The sequence below is a fragment of the Harpia harpyja genome, chromosome 2, assembly GCF_026419915.1.
Source record: "Harpia harpyja isolate bHarHar1 chromosome 2, bHarHar1 primary haplotype, whole genome shotgun sequence".
NCBI classification, from domain to species: domain Eukaryota; kingdom Metazoa; phylum Chordata; class Aves; order Accipitriformes; family Accipitridae; genus Harpia; species Harpia harpyja.
The window spans coordinates 53671119-53692186 of record NC_068941.1 but is presented as its reverse complement, the minus strand read 5'-3'; the positions used below and the strand labels follow the sequence as shown (position 1 = coordinate 53692186).

Below are 21068 nucleotides of genomic sequence, written 5' to 3'. Positions count from 1 at the left end.
TATTTAAGTTGTCTTTCTAGTTTTGTTTCTATTTTTTTTTTCCAAAAAATTTCTCTCTGTATATTCGTGTATGTATATATAATCATGTCTCTTTTCTGGTATGCAATAGAAGTTTTGCAAATGTGGGGGTTTTTTTCTGTGCTTTTATACAGAGGATTTCATAAACCTTTTATTTACCTGGTTAGGTATCTCAATGTTCAGAAGACCTGTATTTTATGGAACCCAATATATCAATGACTTCCTTCTATCTTTCTAAGTTGAAGAACTATTTAAGGTAACATGATGAGTGTGACCGAAGCATAGCTTAGGCTGGCTCTGCGCAGACCTTTATCCAGAGCCCTGCCAGTGCATTTCATTCATGACATCAGTATGTTTCAGTTTGTGTTCCTTTGTGCGTAAGGAAGGCAGATGACTGTGGTCTTCAGGAATCCCCCTAAATAGATTTTTCTCTCTGACCTAGGGCAGAATTTCTTCTGGGAGACTCTTACCTTTGGGATATTTGCTGTTGTGCCCAATATGATGTGTTGTTTCTTAGCTGAAAATGCACCTGTATAATGACATAGACCTAGAAGAAAAATGGCATAGAAATAACCAGATTCAGCTGTCCTCAATAAACCAGTTCATCTGTTGCAAACCTACATAATCTTACACTAGCCTCTTCTTCGCACAGTACCTTTTTGTGCCAGCTCTGGCTGTCATATAACCTCAAAGAAACTTAGGTCCCCATGTCGCCACTGTCTTTCAATGTGTGGCAGGAATACCCCAGGTGACATGCAACTGGACACATGCCATGTATTTCTGTGAGAGTGGGGAGCACTGGTGTCGCTGCCAGGGCCCTGGGGCCACCTGTAGACCTTAATGGCCCTGAGCAGCCTTGCCTGGGACCCCCACCCACACCCCTGCCCAGCAGTCCAGGGGCTCCACTTAAGCTCAGGCCTGGGCTATGCCATTCCCAGCCTTGTCCCTTGTTTTCCCAGCTTTCTGACTTGTTTTTCCTGGATGGAGCCTGGAGGGACATTGCAGGTAGCTTGTCTCCAGCCCTGTCTCCTGGATGAGCCCTAGACATGTGTCCCAGCCTTGTCTTCAGTCCTGGTGCTGGCTCCTGCTGCTCCCCACTGGGTCTCTGCGTGGACCCCAGCCCTGACTCGTTATCTCAATTTGCCGAGGGCTGTTGGCAGAACCGATCGGTGTCACCTACGTGGGTGCCCTGGGATTGCTCCTCCGGGGAGAGCATTGCCTCTGCCGGAGTCACCCTCGGCTCCTTGCTCGCTCCCTGCTATGGAGTGACCCCACTGCCCGCTCCTGCTCCCTGGCGTTTCCTATCTGGCCTTATATTCCCTTTCTCAAGTGTACGAAACGGTGATGAATGCAAAACAAAAATTATTCCATTTCCCACTAGGAGGAGGGTTGACAAGACGTAAGTAACTATGCCTGCTCCATGGACCTGGTAGCTCATGTTTTTTAATTGCAATATATACTAGACATTTTGAAGTGCTTATTTACATAACATTTCTTTGTTTTTCTTCTCTTGAGATTCCACACAAGTGTTAGCAGATGCAGATACAGTACGGTAGAAGGCTAGGCAGTCTGTTTTGTATAAAAATGATACACTTAGGATGGCTCTCAAATGGTACACTTGGCATAACCCAATTCAGTAGAGTGATGTGCATGCCCTGTAAATCAAAATGAAAAGAACACAGCTAAGTATTTTTTTTCTGGCAGATGCTTAATTTACATTGTCAGTGATAGCCAATACAGGAATATAAGAACAGTACTTCAATATCAGTATTATTGGGAAAAGCAAATGCTGGTGCTGAAAATTCTATAATATGCATACATTGCTGAAGCGGAAATCCTCTGTTTTGGGTAATCTATTTACAGGATAATTGCCCTGTTAGCGTAATGGTCCTGGAGAGAAGAGAGGTCCAAGAGAACTGGTTGATTTTTCAAGGATCACCTTCTCCAAGATCAACAGTGGTCCATCCCCATGTGCAGGAAGTCGAGCAGAGATCCTTCCCCTCTACTCAAGCACTGGTGAGGCCACACCTGGAGAGCTGTGTCCAATCTGGGCTCCCCAGTACAAAAGAGACATGGACACACTGGAGGGAGTCCGGTGAAGGGCCATGGATGTGGTAAAGGGACTGGAGCTTTTGTCACTTGAGGCAAGGCTGAGCAAGTTGGGATTGTTCAGCCTCAAGAAGGGAAAGCTTGGGGGCAGGGGGGATCCTGTTGGTATGTACAAATACCTATTTTGGGGGGGGGTGAAGATGGAGGCAGACCCTTCTCAACGATGCCCAGTGAAAGGACATGAGGCAATGGGCACAGACTGAAATACAGGGAATTGTCTTTAAACAAGAAAGCCAGAATCTCCTTTTGGATCTCTTTATTTACTTATTTGGTTTATCTGATGTACTTAAGGAGAGCAGATTTCCCTAGTGAAATGGCTTGAGAGCCTGTATGCCCTGTTCGCCGATAAAAAGAGTTGGTGGCATCTCAAATATAATTAAAAATGTGTCTGTAGTTGCTAAAGGGCCCTGGCCCCCGCTGATCCACAGGACCCCCAGGTTCCTTAGCTCCCCTCTGTATGACAATCCAATATTGTCCTTGTAGATTTTGTTTATGTACAGCTCCTACTTCCCTGCTGTCTACGTATGTTTTCCTACATAGTTTGGTTGAGACTGGGTGTCTCTCTTCCCTGATCAGCTGGAAAAAAGCCAATTGCATTTCATGTTGTCCCTGGATGCATGATCTGGTGAGTGTCAAGTAGGAGTAGAGAGGTGATACATTAGTGGCATTAGTGAGATGCCTATTTAAATATTGCATAGCTGGGACCTCTGCAATTTCATGTTGACAGGATTCATGAAAAGGTCTGTACAAGAGAGAGAGAGACTTTTTAGAAACCCTCTTTCCAGTGATACACAAGAGAAAATCAGTTCACTGGAGTTTCTCTGAGGGCTAAAACATGTGGTTTCTGGCCTTTAGAAGCCCAGATGTGGAGAAAGATGTGATAATGAAGGATTAATTAGCACAGCAGATAAAATCATAATGAGTTTTGGTGGTTGGCAAATGGAACCTAGATGCATTCAGGACAAAAGATGAAGTCACCAGTGCCGGAGACGGTGTATTTCTACATCACTTGATTCCTTCATCCAAGACCCTGGCTGTAATGCAAAAATCACTTGGCAGAGTCTGGCTGTGCCTACATGAGCACGAAGTATGGTGCAATAGGAACAAACCAGCAGAGCCCAACCGTGGCAGAGCAGCTGATGTCCGTGCTGCCTGTGCTCTGGGGCTTTACTCGGAACTAGCTTTAGCCGTGCTATGGACTCCATGCCCATTAGCAGCTGCAGTCAGTCAGATGCACTCCTGGATTATGTGCTTCCGCTTCCTTTCTTGAGAAAGGAATTTATTTTGCATTTCTGAGCCCCTCACGGTGTGAACCCAAGTGCAGTTAAGTGGGGACTATCAGCAGCTTCACAAGTGCCCTCCTCCTTTCTGCTAAGAAGTGAATATAGGCTCGTTCCTTTGTTAAAAACTCCGTTTTGCAGGAAGTCTTATGCCTGGTGTTCCCCAGTATAAACTGAAGCATCAGAAAACAGTGGTTGCCTTTATGTAAAATAAAAGTACCTCCAATAACTTACAAAATATTTATATATATATATACATGAGTGTGCATAGGCTTAAACCCTCCCCCCTTAAAATAACCCAAATAATACCCACGAAACACAGGAAAACTATGGCAACGCAGAGTGGGCAATGCAGAGTGTGCAACACAGTGGGACTTTGAGATGTAGGTTGATGATTTACAGGTCGAATGGGCTGATGAAGCACACAGCCAAACCCAAACCAGTTAAGAGAACTGCCAGAGGTCGCTGACAGGGCCCCAGCTGCCTCTGCTTTACCGGGATACACCTCAAACCCGCAGCCCCCCCGCCCCCCCCCCCCCCAAAAGTTTAGCGGCGGTGAACAGATGACTCCCCGGATTGCAACAAGGTCATCGGCCGCTGCCAACGCTGTCGTGCCGAAGCCTGCGTCCTTTTAGCCTGTTTATTCCGGATGCAGATGCCTGTTGCGAAGCCGTAAGAGGAACTTCCCATGCAGGCTGGCACCTCGGACCTGTCAGGTGTAGAGCGCTGCGCGCTGCCCCGCCGGCGCTCATCTCGCCCCACTGTCCTTTCCCTGCAATTTGTGCCCGCACGCACGGTGTTCCCACCGCTCCCACCGCGGGGGTTGTACGAATTCCTGTGGCACCCGCCGACCGGCAGCCCGAGACACCCGAGCGATGCCCGGGCGGCCGGGGAGCGGCCGCGGGAGCCCCCCCCCGGAGACCGGCGGGGCCGGGCCGCGGGCAGGGGCGGGGAGGGAGGCGCGGCGGCGGCGGGGCGGCCGGGGCCCTAGCGCCCGCCGGGCGGCGCGGGCGGGAGGCCGGGCGGGCGGAGGAGGAGGAGGAGGAGGAGGAGGAGGAGGAGGAGGAGGAGGAGGAGGAGGAGGCGGGCTCGGCACACGCACACGCCGCTCCCGCCGTGCTGGGCTTAAATAGGGCGGCGCTGGGGGAGCCGTGCACAGCCGTGGTCGTTGTTGCCGCCGCCGCCGGGAGGTGAGCGGGGTTCGGGGGGGGGTGCCGCTGCCGCCCGGGGGCGAGGGGCGAGGCCGCGGGGCTCGGCCCGGCCGCGCTGAGGGGCGGGCGGCGCCGCTGCCGCAGGGCCGGGGGCTGTCAGGGACGCGCCGGCCGCAACCTGCCCGGCCGCCGCTGAGGCGGGCTGGTTCTGCCGGGGCCTGCCGGAGCCGCCGCCGCCGCCCGGCCCTTCGCCGCGGGGCTGGGGCGGCCTGCGCGGCCGCTGTCACCTGCGGGGCCGGGCGGTTGACGCCGAGGGGCGGCGGGTGCCGGCGGGGGCGGTCCCGCCGCCGCTCCCCTCGGGCTGCTTCTCTGGGGCTGCGGGGTTTTCCCTTCCGCCCCGCGGTGGGGTCAGCGTGCCCTGGAGCCGGCTTGGCTTCCCCTCGGCACAAAAGCCCTCGGGAAAGCGTAGCAGCTGGCCGTCTCCGGCCTCCCCCCGGCGCTGCGGCAGCCCCGGCTGGCAGGGCATTGTTCCGGCTCCAGCGCTGCCCTCTCCCCCGGCACGGCACGGCTCGGCCCGGCCTGGCCCGGGGTAAACAACTGGGGCCGCAGGGTGGTCGCCCCGGCCGGCCCCCGCTGCCGGCGAAGCAACCCGCTGCGCCGGCCGGCCGCTCGGCCGAGCAGCAGGTAGCAGCAGGCTGGGGAGCGCAGTGCTGCGTGTTAACCTGAGGGGTTTCACGTTCGGTCGCTGGATCTTGTCTTCAAGTAGGTTGTACTTGCGGGCATCAATGCAGCGTGTACTTGAAGCAGCTTTTTGAATGCAGCGTGTAGTTGAAGCAGCTTTTTTTTTTTTTTTTTAAAGCAGTTGAGAGCGCGTATGGAAATGTAGTGTGAGGCAAACTGGCCTAAAATGGAAGGTTGAGTGACTTTGACTTTGCAGGCCTCCCCTCTGCTGTTAGGTAGGACTTGCAGTGCTACAGCGCAGGGCTTTAGCCTGGTTACGCGATGCTTTTGTTCTAGGATGCATACACTTCTCGTTCCTGTTGAACAGGAACTGCAACACTTGAAGCCTCCTGAGTTTCCAAACGGCATGTCTGTGAGCTGTCTGGGGTATTACAGACACCCTCTTGGACCTAGTAATCCATCTAAACATATGCCTGGCTTGGGTTAGAGTCCAAGATACGATGGTCAGGTCCTGTGATAGGAAAGAGTGACATCTAAAGAAACTGCTATTGAAATCCCATGCCTCTATATCTGTACCTGGACCACAGAGCTTCATGTGGTGTTAACAGATTTGTTTCATCCACGTTGCTTTACAGGGAACCATGTGGTCTCCTGAGCCTGCTCAGGAGTGTTTGTATTCGGCTCTGCTTTGGAATGTGCTCTCAAACTCACAAGCTGAGATCTCTCAGCTCAAGAGATTTGGATCAGGTTTCTTGGATCAAGAAATTCTGAGTGTAAGAAGGCATTGAGTTTACTGAAAAATACCTTTCTTTTCCTCTTGCAACAATAGCAGTGTTAGTAATGCAAAAACCTAAATACAAAGTTCCTAGTGGAACCATACTGTTACTACCCGATTCTTTAAAGACCAAGGATATCTAGCTTGCTTGTATTGGAATATGAGGATGGCTGATGGGGGACATCTAAAGCTTGTAATTACAAGTAGCTGTTGTGCATAGTGTACTCAATTCAAGGTCTTGAGCAAATGGCCTTAGCCTATTCTGAGGACTGCATGATTGTAATGAATTTAAAAGGTGGCTTCTAAATTTGGTAGATGCTGTTTTACAACTACAAATCAGCCAACATGAGGCTGAAAGTAAGTCCTCAGTTCTTGAAAAGCAAACCCACAAGTAGCCTTTTGCTTCAAGGGCCAGTACAAGGTTGGTATCGGTGGAAAAACAAAACCAGTAATTCAAAATGGAAGGAAAGACAACTTTGAAATAGTTATCTGGGTAAGTGACTCTTCTGTTTCTTGAGTAAAGTCTCTGTAGCTGCTTCTCCTACCTCATTGCTCTGCTAGAAATGAATGCTGCATGGGATTTTTTTGAGGAGTTAGAAGTGGGTTACACCTTCTCTGTCCTGGGTGTGTTGTTCTCCAGTGGGGAAGAGTAAACCATTTCTTCTCTCTCTCTTTCCCTTCCAAGGAGACAACACTTTGACTAATGTGAGCAATAGAAGGTAGTAGTAGGTTTTTGAGTTTTGTTTTTCTAAATCTTGGTAATGCAGCTGATTGAAATGGGTAGACTCAAAGAGGCTAATGGCACAAAATTTTTCAAATGTGCAGCAGAGAGGGGGAGAGAGATTCTGGCCCAAGGGTATACATTGCTTGGTAAATTGGGCTTCTGGTAGTCTTGTGAATAGACTGCCTGCCATATCCTACTGCCCTGCTGTGATAAATTACAAGTTCAGATATGTTAAATATTTTAATATGTTAAATATAACCAGTGGTAACTCCCCAGAAATCCTCACAAATAAGAGGGAAGACGGTTTGTTCATTGGTAAATGGCTTTGTGTGGGAGTTTACAATGCCATGTGGCTCAAGGTACCCCTGCTGTACAGCATTGACCTTTACAGGCGGTAGGCTGAACCCTGGCTGCAGATGAGGGGCTTGCATTTCTGCAGATCCTGCCTGGCTCCTGAAACAAGGACACTTGGTAACACAAAGCTTCTGCTCTCTCTTGCTGCCTTTCATGTTGGGAGTTACTCATGTACAGAGAGTAAAATATGATAGTAAAATATTCTTTTTGGTTAGGATTTGAATCTTAGTAATACTGGTAGTTTGTCCAAAACTGACTGAAAACAGCTTGCATGGTTTTATAGAGATATAGAGGGAAAATGTTTGTTTTGTTTTTTGTAGTTGGACTGCTTAAGGCTTATAGCAGAAGTGCATGATGTGCTGTTTGCAGAAGAGGGCTTCTGGCTTTTTGTATGAATTATTGTTCTTAAGCCCAGAACTCTTAAGCTTTTTAGTTTCATACTGTATGTGCCTTGTTTTGAAAACTTGGTCTCTGCAGTTGGGCTGCATTAATAGCCTGGTGAGGATGGATTAGTTTCCTAGGAAAGCTAGAAGATGTTTACTGTCACTGACTCAGAGGAGATACATGGATGCCTTAATACCTGAGGTCAAGAGTTTGCTTGACTCGTCATACTTTCTTGTGAAGCTGGTGTTGGGAGGACACTCAGTGAACCAGTTGCTTCTTGTAAGTACTTACAGTCTCATAGTGTTAAGGGTTATGTTTTTTTAAAACATCCTTCTGAACGTAAACGCTATCTAGTGTTATGCAATGTGGCTTAGTGTGCCAGACCCAGGTTGCCTTCTGCTAGACTTCAGGTGACAGAAGTATGAGTAAGAAACTCATTCTTGCAGAGCCTCAGGTGAGCACTTGAAGCATGTGTTAACTTGATGTTGCATACTGGGCTTTCTGAATAGTAGCCTTTTCCTGTGAGGAGTAGAATGAATAAGTTGGTATGACGTACTCAAGCTGTTAATGCCACAAGAAAGCTGCTGGTTTGTAGCAATTTGCTTCTGTAGGGTGATTTTCTTCTGAATTGTATTTGGATTGAGTTAAAATTAACGGAGTAGTGCCATGATGTACTTGCAAATCAGAGTTGTAGGGATGCAATTCTAATGGATAGTAATTTAGGCTGCAAAATAGATATTTGTAAGCATCTTCTGTGGTCTTTGAAGATGAGAAACTGATAAGACTGTTTAGTAACACATTGCATGTGTATAGGCACGGATCAAAGGAAATTTAAATCGATCACTCTCAAAGGTTTTAGTGGGAAGTATTGGTTTTCCTTTGTATACAGGGTTACCAAGTGCTCCTGGAGGACTGTAATTGCACAAAAGGCATTGAGCAGGTTCTTGTCATGTGGCTCAGCTCCTGAACTTGAACGAACTCCAGTGACCTCATTGGTGTGCACTCAGATTACTTGTTGGACATCATCAAGAGGCAAGAATCCAGGTTTTGTTCCATTTGATTGCAAGAGGACTGCAGCCAAACGGCTGAGGACAGGGCTGTGACTTTCCTTGTAGATGAGGACAGAGCCTTGACACATCAGTATCAGATGTATTGCTCCTTAAAGTTGCAGCCAGAGTGTTAACTTCAGTTGCAGTTTATGAAGTAAATCACGATGGCCCAACCAGTGGGGCTGAATCCAGCTTGTAGGCTGCTTCCCTCTGGTCCTGCCTTGTCTCAAATGCAGGAATAGAAACTGAACCAGCAGAGGCAACCTGAACCCACTGCATGATGCCCTGTGGCTGTTCAGAGCCAGACTGGGGGGCTGAAGGGGGGTTAGAGGTGAATATTAAGGACCAGACCTGCTAGTTCCTCTCTGTGCATGGGATGGGTTCCTCACTAACAGCTTTTTACTTCTTCCCTCTCTACTTTTGCAGGAAAGTCAATCTGTCAGTTCCTGCTTTAAAAGGAGGGTTCATAGCTCTGAAGCCTGGCTGGGTGATCCAGGTGATTCTGGGTAAGATGAGATATTAAGTTTTTTACTAGGGGGTTGGGGGGTGTAGGTGGAGGAAGAGGAGGGCAGAGTAGTGGATTAGACGGTTCAACAGTACTTGGTTTGTTCAGGAAAGTCCTTTGTGGCTAAGGAGAGACTGTCACGTCATGCGTGACGTGACAGGCTGCACCGCAGGAGACATCTTGCTGTTGTATTCATGTTATACAAAGCTTAAACTGAGGATTCTCCTTCAGGTCTCAATTACCTATGTTCCTGTGCTGTATCTTGAGGGTGGTTGTGGTTTCCTTGCTGGTTACAGTTTGGCTCTGTCACAGGTGGTTGCAAGACCTCTGTCCAGTTACTGCTGTGACTGCAGGGCAGGGGGAGGAAATCCTGGGATGACTTGCATGCAGTGTTTGGAGATGCATGCTTAAGGTGTAGTATTACAACAGTCCATCCCTTTCCCCAGCTGTGCTGTCTTGTTTCCTTCTGGGAGCCAATCTGTTCATCCAGACAAGAGTTGATCTAGCTGAGAACTAGCATCAGAACTAACCCAGGAAAATGGTGTTTGCCAGCTCACCTCCCTAGTGTGACTGCACAACGAAGAGTGCCTGGCCAGCACAGAGAGGGTTGTGGGAGCATGTATCTGGGACAGGTTGGACTGACTCAAATTTAAGCTGATTGTAAATGCACTCTGAGATTAGGATTATGTATTTTATTCGGACAAAAGGATTTCTCTTGTTAATAGCCAAAGCTATCTGTTGTACCCTCTTTTATACTCAATAAAGGAACCATAACATGATTCTGCACTTGCTCTTTCAAAGGATGAGTGGAGAAAGGCTTAACTAAGACAAGAGATTCGTGGGAGCTGTGCAGTTTAACCTGTAATAGTAAGAAAACAACAAACTGCAATGGCAAGTAGCTATCAGGATAACTCAAAGGTATATGGGTGGCTGATCCCCTGTTCCAGCGTAACATAGTGATAACATCTTAGTGTCATATTGCTCATAAGAGATAGGCAACTTGTCTTGTAGCTTTCTCCGGTCTGCAAGGGTCTGTAGAAATAACACAGCTACTTCTTTTACACGATGTGGTGGACCTGCCTTTAAGGCAGGCCACTGCAGTGCTAGTGTGCCATTATCTAAATATGAGGATAGAGAGGAAGAGAGGCCATTGCTACTTGGGGTTGTTTTCTTTGCAATACAGAAGCTGACGGCTGCTCTCGTGTTCTCTTCCATTGCACTCGAACGATGTCTGGCTATGGATAGACAATAGGCAGGCTGCTGCCTGCTGTAAATAGCCCATTGTACGCCGAGAGTAGGAGCAGCAAAGAACGGCGGAGTCCTGCCAACTTGGGTCATTGCCTTGAGATACTGGCTCTGCTGTAAAGAATGAGTCTTGGGTGCTGCGGGGTGTGTGTGTGAGCAGAGAGAGCTGGCTTTGTCTGAGCTGTCCAGAACTCCTTAACTGAATTGATACGAGTTCGGAGGGATGCTTTCATGGGCTAGATTTTGGGAACCGCTGTTCCTGTGGAGGTGGCCAGGACAGGTAGTTATCTCTGAAGCAGTTTTGCCCTGTTATTAAAAGCACTTTCCTGTATCTGGTATTGTTTCTAAACTTAAAAGCAAACAAAGGTCTACCCGTTGCATTGAGGAAAAAGTGCTTTTGACCTCAAACGTTGCCCATGCTGCTCCAAGTTTTTTGCTACATGTAGCAACCTGAGTATCACAGACTGGTACTTACCTCATCGGGGATCTTCTTCCTTTGGGTCTCCAGCTTTGACTTCCAATCATTTGCTATGTCCTGTCTTGCGCAGGGGCTGAGTTTCTGAGTCTGTTCCTTGTGATCCAGATCCTGTCTGGATGAGAAACAACTGCAGGACCCGAGTTTGGCTTTTTTACTTGTCTTGAGTGAGCAGACTTAGCTGGGCCCTTCCTTGAGGAAAGGGAGTGAAAGACAGATCCTAGCTCCACTGGGAAGATCTTTGTACCTCAATCTAAAGGCTCTAAACCACTCTCCTTGGTCATGGTAAAGACCCTGGATGTCTGATGTGAATGAATGGAGCATAAGCCAAGTAAATACTGAGATGGATCAAAGAAGGCTGGGAGGCATTGAAGCCTCCTTTCTTGATGGGGCATATTTGGATGCATATGTTAAGAACGTGAAATTATTCTCCTTCTTGCATCTGGCTTTGTCTTAAATACAGAAAACAAGAGTTGATATGACTTAGCAGGTAGTGTTAAAGCTAGGAATTGCTTAGTCTTGCAGAAAGCTCTGTCCTAACCTTGTTTTTTGTGCTGATGAGGCAGAAGGTGTAATAAAAAAATGTCATCCCTCAATATAAACCTAAGCAGTAAAATGTTTCATTATAACTGATAACTTGCAGTATAACTGCTCAAGAAAGGTTTTATGTTACAGGCTGTTCTACAAACAACTGGTCAAAGAAATGAAAAGTAGCGGTGTGTATCTCTTCTCTTCACCTAGGCTCAAATCATAGCAGCTCCTTGACTACAATGGGACTCATGTGAATGAAATTATCATGTTTACTTCAGTTCTTGTTAGCTGTAATGGCACCACAGCCTTTTGAAAGAGTAACTCTCTAATTACATTGCATTCCTAAATCATATAGTGTGTGTGCAGGACACATCATGACTAATGCAGAGAGGTCAAAGGTGCTTATTGTGGGGCTTGAGGAGGAGAGAGCTAAGCTTGCTCTTAGCCCTTATGTACATTATAGCCCCCTTTTTCTAGTTTCATAATTTGGTGTCTGATATACACAAAATTAACTAGTAAGCCAAGGCTTCCTTGTTGGAATAAGTTTTTATTCTTACTGTTCATCTGTGTATATTAAAACTTAAGAGGTAGCTTTCATGCCTGCAATGCCAATGAGCATGATTTGATGCATAGAAAGCAACAGCATGCTAATACTAACTATTAAGTCAGTAATTAATTTTTTAAATCTTTTTATGCCAATGGAAAAGAAGTTCCTTGTTAATATATTCAGTTCTTCTCTACCTTCCATTATAGCCTGATGTGTTCTGGATTTTGAGTATAGTCTGCTGTGTATCACAATGCAAATAACCAAAAGGCATTTCTGTATTATGCACTGCATATCTAGGTGATGCAGCCCTGTACCCTGAGGCTATGCCATAAAAGAAAAGGGCGGGGGCCGAGGGAGAGGGCAGTGCCTGCAGGCTGGGAGTGCTCCATGGGTCCCAGACCCTTCCAGAGCTGGAACTTGATTCCATCCTGACACTGCCCCCATCCGTGACCTTACTTCAGCCTGTCCTTCTGCTAATATTGAGAAACCATGGGCCCTTTGAACTAACTTCATGGCTTTTTTGCTCTCTCTAGCAAATCCTTGTCCAAATACTGGTTAGACTTTTTGTGAACTAGACAACTGTTGGGCTGCCTGGCTGAATAACTGATTGCAGCAGTAAAGATTTCAAGGGCAGACTGTAAACTAGAGATTTTCCTGTAGAAATATGAAATCTTAGCCTGGTATGGTTGGTTTAAAAACTAATAAGCATATAATTCTGCCTGTTTGGATTTCAGCGTCTCCTACGCTGCCATCCTGCAGCGGTGTATTGTTACACAGTATGTTCTAGCTATTTAAACGCCTGTTTTGACATTCTTTAGGTCCTTTGTTTGATTTTTATTGTCCGTAGGAAATGGCTGGACCTAAATTACCTGAGTAAATGCATCTCAGCTCTTCAAGCAAGCAGGGAAGTGTCGCTTCCCCCCACCCCACCCTGACAGGGCCCATTGTCAGCCGTCCCTGGGCGGCAGGAGGCTGAGCTGGTGACAGGCGCCTGTGAGCACTGCTGCCAGCCGGCAGGGCGGGCAGGCACCCTTCGGCGGGCGGTGGGGTGACTGGGTGCGAGTCGCCATTGGCCCTGGGCAGGCCGGCTGCCTGCTGCTTACCTCTCACCTAGTGGGCAGGAGCTGGTGGGTTTGGCATGTGACAAATGTCCCGGGAGACCTTGGCTGTAGAGGAGAGCACCAGCTGAGCTGACTGCAATGCTTCCCCCCGCCTGCGGCTAGTTCTTGCTGTGGAATATCCATGTCAGGGAGTGCTGGCGGGGAGCAGCCTCTTTCAGCTCTTCCTTCTGTGTGAACGTGACAAATCAAATGTGCTTCCTGTGCTTGATTATATTGCTGTGTGCTGCTGCCTCGGGCCTCCTTAGATGCTGCTTTAGTCTGCCTCATGACCAGAGATAAATTGCTGGCGTGCTGCTGGGAGAAATAGGAAGCTTGCTAGCATAGAGGAGCTATGGGAGGATATTGGCTTTGAAGGCAGCGTGCTGTAGTGAGCTTTCTGTGCATGACTGAAGGGAGAGTAGAAAAGAGAAGGGGTTTATTGTGCTGAATTTAAGAGATGAAAAATCCTGCTCTTGCTATGCTACTGTAGGATTAGGATGCTCTCTGTTACGTTAATGCAGGAAGTTAACATCTTATAGCCCCGCCCTCCCTCTTTCCTGTTTGACACTTACTGTTTAAACAGTCTTACAGGACAGCTACTCTACAAATAACTATTTTGCATTTGTGAAATGCTGTCCTTCAAAAAAAAAAAAAAAGGCAAAAGTTTTGTTAAAATGCAGTGTCTGTTAAAAGCAATATTAAAACCCTGAAGAAATTGCCTCTTGTCAGCCTCACCTGTCTGTCTAGAGTGTGAACCAGTAATTGCTTGCTTACTTAATTGCAGCACAGAAGTCTAAAGGTATTGCCCTGCCTAGTTGCAGATCAAATTATTTTGATAGTGGTAAGCCAGTAGGACAAAGCATACATCACTCTCCCACAACAACAGTGAATCAAAAGGGGATTTCAAAACTTTGTGTGTGAGTTTTTTTTTTTTCTTTCATATCAACAGATTCCTGCATCAGGACAACCGCATTGAACTGCAATGCAAGCACATGAGTTGTTTAGACACCTACGAATGCCAGAACTTGGGGATGTCAGACAGTATGTGCGCACCCTTCCGACAAACACGCTGATGGGCTTTGGTGCTTTCGCAGCTCTCACAACCTACTGGTATGCAACGAGACCAAAAGCACTAAAACCACCATGTGATTTAGCAATGCAGTCTGTGGAAGTAGAGGTAAGTGGCACTTTATGGATGCTGTTGCTCGCTGAAGTTTGAAGCCTGAAGGTGGCATTGAAAGAGACCAAACAGTGATTTATGCAAGAGTGTTTCTAAACTTGAAGTGTGTGGGGAATACGTTTCAGGGCATGGTCTGGGGTTTTTTTCTCTGAAACATGGCTTGAACTCAGTTTTTTGGCTTTCCGAATTTGAAAACTCGTTTGAGGGTTGAGGTCATAGTGGTAGTAACTAGCATGGGAGAAAAAGACTTTGTGCTGAGAAAACTGAGCTTGTGATCTGACTGATGGCAGGAAACTTGTGCATGTTAGAATTGGCACAGTGTAGTTTTCAATTCCTGGCCACATGTTTAGGTGGTGACCTATTAAATTAGGTCTTGGGGTCAGAGTATGTACGCTGGTGTATACTGATGAGGCTAATACTTTTCTGTTATAATATTTAGTTTATAATAGCTGACAGATGAGACTTTATATTGGGTTACAAGCATGAAGAGGGTACTAATTGTCCTCAAATGATCTGTGGAAAGATATATTAGTCCTGCCAAGAGACCCCAGCCATAGAGTAAGTTGAAATTAAAGCAACCACCTGCTATACTCTGGATATACTAGCTTAGCTTTTGTCTTATGCTTTTTAGAGGCAGACAGAGTTGCTGTCAGGTGGTGCTTTTTAATAGTGAAGTCAAATACAGAAACAGTCTGACTGGGAGGAACTGTTGCTTAGAAGCAAATATAGACAACTGATTACATGGCTGGGCTTTCCTGAACAGCAGTTATCAATTCCCCTGTTCACTACAGAGTCAAGATTTTACCACTTATTTCATTCTTTCAAGAGTGCCTCTATTTCTTCAGGGTAGACAAGGTGTTTCTTCCTTTTGAAGGAAGGAGAGAGCTTTGAAAGGTTGTGATCTTCAAGGGAGGTACTTAAAAAACATAGGATTGTAAAGCTGATAGTTTCTTGCATTAGTCTTGATAGTCAGAAACTACCACTATAGATTTTTTTTTTTTATATATATACTTGCAACTGAAGTCTCCCTTTACAGCACATTGTTCTGTGTGGATAGACTGCATCTAGTTGTCCTGTATCAAATACAATTAACATGACTTCTTGTGCTTAGGAGTAAATGTGACTACAAACCAATGTAAGCAAATGTAGCAGAGCAGTTTGAAATTTATAGTAGGTAAACTTTCATGAACTTTAGCAAAACAAACTCCCGTCATAGCCTCAAATCAGGCACTTTCTTTGCAATGTTTCCTGATATTGAGGAATGAAGTGTTAGTTGACCCTTCCATTCAAAAGTTTAGCTGGTACCGTTTATTTCCTAATCTTCTTCCCAGTATGGTATACAGTAAGCTTACTGACACATCATGTTACTATAGCAAGTAATGGTCTGCTATTAGAAGTACACAAAGATGAAACAAAAATATGCCCTGGCAATGTGATAATTGCCAAAAATACCTCTTTTCAAGGAACATGTGTAGAGTAAGGATCCAGAGGTTAGATCTTCTCTTGGTGACCTTTCCCAATCCTGACAGCAGCCACTTAGACAGTGGGTAGAGTTGTCTTGTAGAGCAGCACATTTTGGTGGCTGGAATAAACTGGCAGTGAAAGCTTTCCAGCTGTGGAGGGCCTCACTAGTCAGTGCAGACTTCAGCAGATCTGGGGGCTTTGCATTGGAAGATGGTAAAACAGTGGCTCTTAGCTGGCCATAAAACCAGTGACAAATGCTTATTTGCTTGAGACTCTTGACAGCGGTCTCAGTTCCCTGCGTTTACTTCTTCAAGCTAAATTGCTTGTCACTGCTGGATTCTGTGATTGAAATCATTCTTTGGTAGTATGAGACTTCACTAAACTACTTAATGCATCATTCATCCCTATTGTACTAATTAACATCAGCTCTCTGATCAGGGCAAGATAGGCATAACAGCATTATTTTTCATGGCCTTTTCAGGATATAAATTTTAATAGGAAGACTGAACAGTAGTAAAACTTAAATGAAAAACAGCTGAGTGTGTTAGCATGTCTTGGTGATAAGAGCTCAAACTTTGAGAACATGTTGAAATAAGCAAGATCTGTCCAGTTTTGTTTATTGACAGTTCAGATACAGGTCTTAATGTAATGTTGTAAACTGTATCAAACTGTAATCAAATGAGAATGTATGTTTTGAAGCAAGTTTCAAGTGTCTGTTAGAACTGGTACTTTTATGACAGTAACAAAAGTATAATACAGTGCTTGGGATTCAGTTTCTCACTACGTTTTGCTTAGAATTTCACTTCACTTACTCCATTCTCTTATACATGTGTTAAGATGGATTGTCACTTTCAGAGAAGAAAAATGTCAAATACTGCTCTGAAATTATGTCTTAACATACTTTTTTCTGGTTAAACAATACAATATTAAAAGGAATAAGCACTGTGCTCCAAAAAAACCATGGCAGAAGGCAATTCCTTTTCTCTACTGTTTTAATATCTAATCTACCTGTTCATTAATGATAACAATTTTGAACTATAAATAAGCTGCTTAATTCTTTGTTAGAGGACAAGGAAATAAGTCACAACTAAGTTACATGAAGTCACTGACTGGAGTAGGGTTTCTACATGTTCTGGTAATAAATCTTCATAACTTTATATGGGAGGAAGAAGATCCTATTTACTGCTGTTCAGGTCACTTCCCATCTCTGGAAAGCCTTGATTTGGTAGGCCAGCACCCAGTGACCCATTTTAACCATCACTGAGTGAGCATAAAGATTGCATGCTTAGTTGAATATCAGTACAAAGAGTTACTGAAAGTATCAGCTCTTCTAGAGTAGATGCCACAATTAAAAGATGTGGAGTACGATCTTTAAAGTATGCATACTACAGTTACATTTCACTGAAAGAAACCCTCTTGTCTTCAAAGCTCCCAACCTGATCTCTCTTCAGGGGAACTTCTCAGAGGTATAGGTGACAATCTTTCAGGATCCACTTGAATCCCTTGTCTGTAGGAGGGGAGACAAGATTAAAGAAGAATAATTCTAAATAAAGCCTGACTAGTGTGAGACTGCATTGCTGAGACTCATGCTATACTCGATCATGCACTACACTAAGAATTTCAGTGCTATAGTAATGGTAGAAATAGGGCATTAGTCCTGTGTTTTGCAAAGCTTGTGCACTCTTAAGGTCTGTAGTTGTAGGCACATGTGAATCTGTCTGCTTGTAGATTGCTGTTTTCATTGGTGACTGGTAACTGAACAACTCTGACTATTGATTTGAGTGCAGGTGTATGGCTGTCAAATATATTAAGTCTTGCTTTAAAAACCCAAATATTTCTATTTGGCTCAAGTTCTACTAAAGCATGTAGAAGGATAGGATATAAACAGACACTAGAATGTCAGTATTTTCTAGTAATAAGAGTTCGGATTTGTGACTCTGGCTTTTTTTTTCCCCTTAAGAAAAGACATTCAAATATGGAGAGAGGTATTCAACTCATGAAAACTTTTAAACCTACTTACATTCTCCTGATACATTACTAGAACTCTAGCTTGCCTTGTCTAATCAAGTGATTCTTGAAAGACATGTGCTCGTGTCCCTATTAAACAATCAATTTTAGCTGTTGTGTGCTTACCTAGGGATTAGCATGCTTAAAATTACACGGCTGGTTTGAAAACTCTAGTTTATACTTCCTGCTGCTCAGAATATCCATGTTGGTGACCTAAGCACCACTTGCTAGTATACTTTCCCTCTCAGGAAAATGGAAGTTGGGCCTCTTACCTCTAAGGCATGGTGGAGACAACAGTGTGTTTTGACATTAGTGCTAATCCTAAGCAGCCTGTGTCAACAAGAAGCAAACCCATGGCTTGAACAAAAGCAGCTATTTTATGTGGCCCAAATAGGCATTGATAGAGTAATATACGCCTCTGTTGTAGACTAAATCTGTTTCTTTCAGCTGCTGCTATTCTGAACCAATGCCAAGGTTTTACTTAATGTCCAGCACTTGGCTGTGTAATGGGTCAGTTTCCTGCAACTCCCTGAGCTGCTGCAAGGGCTGCCTTACATGAGTAACCAGAAGCTGTTCTCACTTTAATAAGATTTTATTGTCTGGGTCCTTAAGAACACTTTGGTAACACTGACAACCCTTTCGAGTGCTTACCTTTGTACTGGACAGATCTGTTAGATCCCATTCAAATAACTTGTGTGAAATCAGCCAAACATTCCAGTCCTGAGATTCAGGTGTTTGGTGGTTGTAATGACCTGTAATTTTTAGAAAAGTGTGCTGCGAAGAGAACTTTCCCTGATATTGCACAAATATTCTGGATAAGAACCCTTTGGACAGGCTCTTAAAAGAGTAGTTCTTGCTACTCTCAAGCAAAATGAAGACCAATACCATAATACTGCCTAGTAGATGAGTTCAAACTGGGAGCATAGGTAAGGTCTAAATGATCTTCAGCATATCCAGGTGTATTTCACTGCATTTCTGAAGAATAATATTGAACTCCTGATGGTCTTCACACAAGGAGCTGGGTGTTTTTCAGCAAAACTTTTACTCTAGGGCTGTTGAAAATTCAGTTAATGTCACTTTACTTTGGGAAGAAGAATAAAGTAAGCAGAACCATAAGTTGGTTATGTTATCTTTTACTGAAAACTCATGAGAACTGATGGGGTCTTTTTAATAGTAGTCTGTAATACAGTTTCTGTTTTTTCAGAAGGACAGTGCAGTCAGTCTTGTATCTGAGCAATGTGCTCTCTGTCCGAGTCTGATCCTCAAATTTGTTTAGTGCCTCAGGCCCTGCAAAAACTGCTTTTGTGGTGCTGAGTAATAGGGTGTGTAAATAAGACAGTAGTAGCTCAGATGAGGAGAAAACAAATATTTCTTGACTGTTGCCAAAGGACAGCTTAGGATATTATATTTCACCTGACACAGGAATTGTAGCACATCAAACATGGTACTGATACATTGCACTTGTTGACATTACCTGTGACTGTGGTTACAAACTACATACACGGTGTGATCTTCCTCAGGTTAGCTCCAGAGATGGTAAAACTGGGAAAATCTAGAAGCTGACCTTGGTTATTGTAGATCTGTGAAACCAGTGCAATAAAGCAAGCAGTCTTGCTTTTCTTTCCAGGCAGAGACAGGTCCTAGTGATCTGTTTATTTTCTATAGAGTAGATGTTGGTTGGAGTGGAAGTATGCTCTTGAATTTCTAATGTTACAAATTTTTAGAGGTAAGGCTGTCATTAACTTGTTCTGGGTCATGTTCACAGTGTATGTTTCAGCTTACTGTCAAAGGAGTGGCAAGAACTGCATTACGCATAGCGTTTTGCTAAAACAAGTTAGACTTGTTTTAGTGTTAAAATATTTTTTTCCTCTCTGATGTGCCTTTAATGTGCTAGCTGCTTTCTGTGGACATGGGCAATATGACATCTTCTGCAGAAAAACCTGTGTTTGTCTAGCTTATACATGAACAGATGCTCTCTGGTCTTCCAGGGTACTTTGAAAACAGAAAAATAAAACAATGGCTGGGAAGAGCCTATGATTGCATATGAATAGGTTTTTGATGTTGTGGATGATGGTACAATTCAGGCACAGATTTAGCTAGTCCAGGATTTGACTTTGTGAAAGAGCCAGGAGTTGACTACAACCACTGATAGAGAACCTTATGCAATGTTTACCCAAGACCCTCTGTTTAACCAGCTAGGCTTTTCCTGCTAAGAACTTGCTTGTAGGTGTCTGTCATCATAGCAGGACTAATAAATGTGGCCCAATAGTACTTGGATAACTGTAAATTGTGAAACTTGATTGATATAAAATGAGATTATTTAATCAGTCACTCTAAAAAAGGCTATGTTAAAACTATGAACTATTAAATTCTTTTATTGACTTACAGTTGTAGCCTATGTAAATGCTCACCAGCTGAAAAACAATGATTTTCATCCTCAAGGTAGTATTGTCTTGACTGCCTCTAACTAGATCAGGAGGAAACCTTTTTTTTGTAAGATGGAACTTTAAATTGGATTAAAGGACTCAATTTTTATCTGGTACAGGGTATTTTACTTATGAGAACACTTGTTTAAGGTGTTGTTGACTACCCTTAAAATCATTTTGGTTTTGAAACCACAATTTGAAGTGTGATTGTGTTTTGTAATCTTCATTAGAAAAGTAGATTAGGATCGTGGCATTAATATTGTATGTAGAGAGCTCTGAGGCTGGAGTGATTTTAGAAAGCTTGATGGAATTAATTATACTGTACACTGCAATAATAGAGTGAAACATTTCTTAGAAAAACCCTGTGTCAAGTAAGGAGTGTCAAAGGGCGTTTTGTCATTCTCATTTGTTCTGTGCTATTGTAGGTAGCTGAGAGTAAGATTGTGCCTGACAGGTTTTTAGTAATGCAGGGAGCAGTCTGACTCTTTAAACAATGTCGTGGGAAATCTTGCAGATCTCTCACCTGGTAGTGAAAAGAACTGAAGTTCTCAAGCAGAATTTGCCAAGGCTTGTAACAAAACTTAATGGACGAGGTGTTTTGATTCTTCCAGGAAACTTCTGTTCATTTATAACCAACAAGTGTGTCTAACCCTTCTAATCGGTTTTCTTAGGGTGGTGAGCATGCTCGAAGGTCGTCTCTTCTTAACAGTGATGAACCATTGATTTACTACTATGATGATGTGAGAACAGTTTATGATATCTTCCAAAGGGGTGTACAAGTATCAAGTAAGTCTAAAATTAAAGAAAATTTTTTGTACAATGTCAAGAACTAAAGGTCCGAGCTCTTTTGCAATGCAGTTTGGGCTAGGGGATGTCTGCCTTGCAATGTAAGTGTATTGGATATGAGCTTTCTTGAGGGCAAATTTAACTGTGACCTCTTGTGAAGCAGAGTTGTGTGAATAAAGTCAGTGCTGTGTTCCTTAGCCTAAACCAACTTTGCCTCTGTGTCCTTCCTCAGCTTCCCTCCCTGCTTCCCCTCTAGGAAAAAAAAAAAAAAAAAGGT

General features: G+C 44.5%; 1 protein-coding gene across 2 annotated transcripts in view; it reads left to right on the top strand.

Moving 5' to 3' along the window:
* The first annotated feature begins 4480 nt into the window (after positions 1-4480).
* ACSL1 (acyl-CoA synthetase long chain family member 1) overlaps positions 4481-21068 on the top strand; it is a 40789-nt gene continuing 24201 nt past the window's right edge. The window contains exons 1-4 of one of the 2 annotated variants that reach the window (XM_052779767.1): positions 4549-4597; positions 8952-9031; positions 13878-14105; positions 20677-20791. In XM_052779767.1, the coding sequence (XP_052635727.1) occupies positions 13911-14105; positions 20677-20791 (310 nt within the window). In that variant the 5' untranslated portion in view covers positions 4549-4597; positions 8952-9031; positions 13878-13910. Of the gene's footprint in view, positions 4598-8951; positions 9032-13877; positions 14106-20676; positions 20792-21068 lie in introns of both variants that reach the window. The other variant, XM_052779760.1, reaches the window with a different exon arrangement.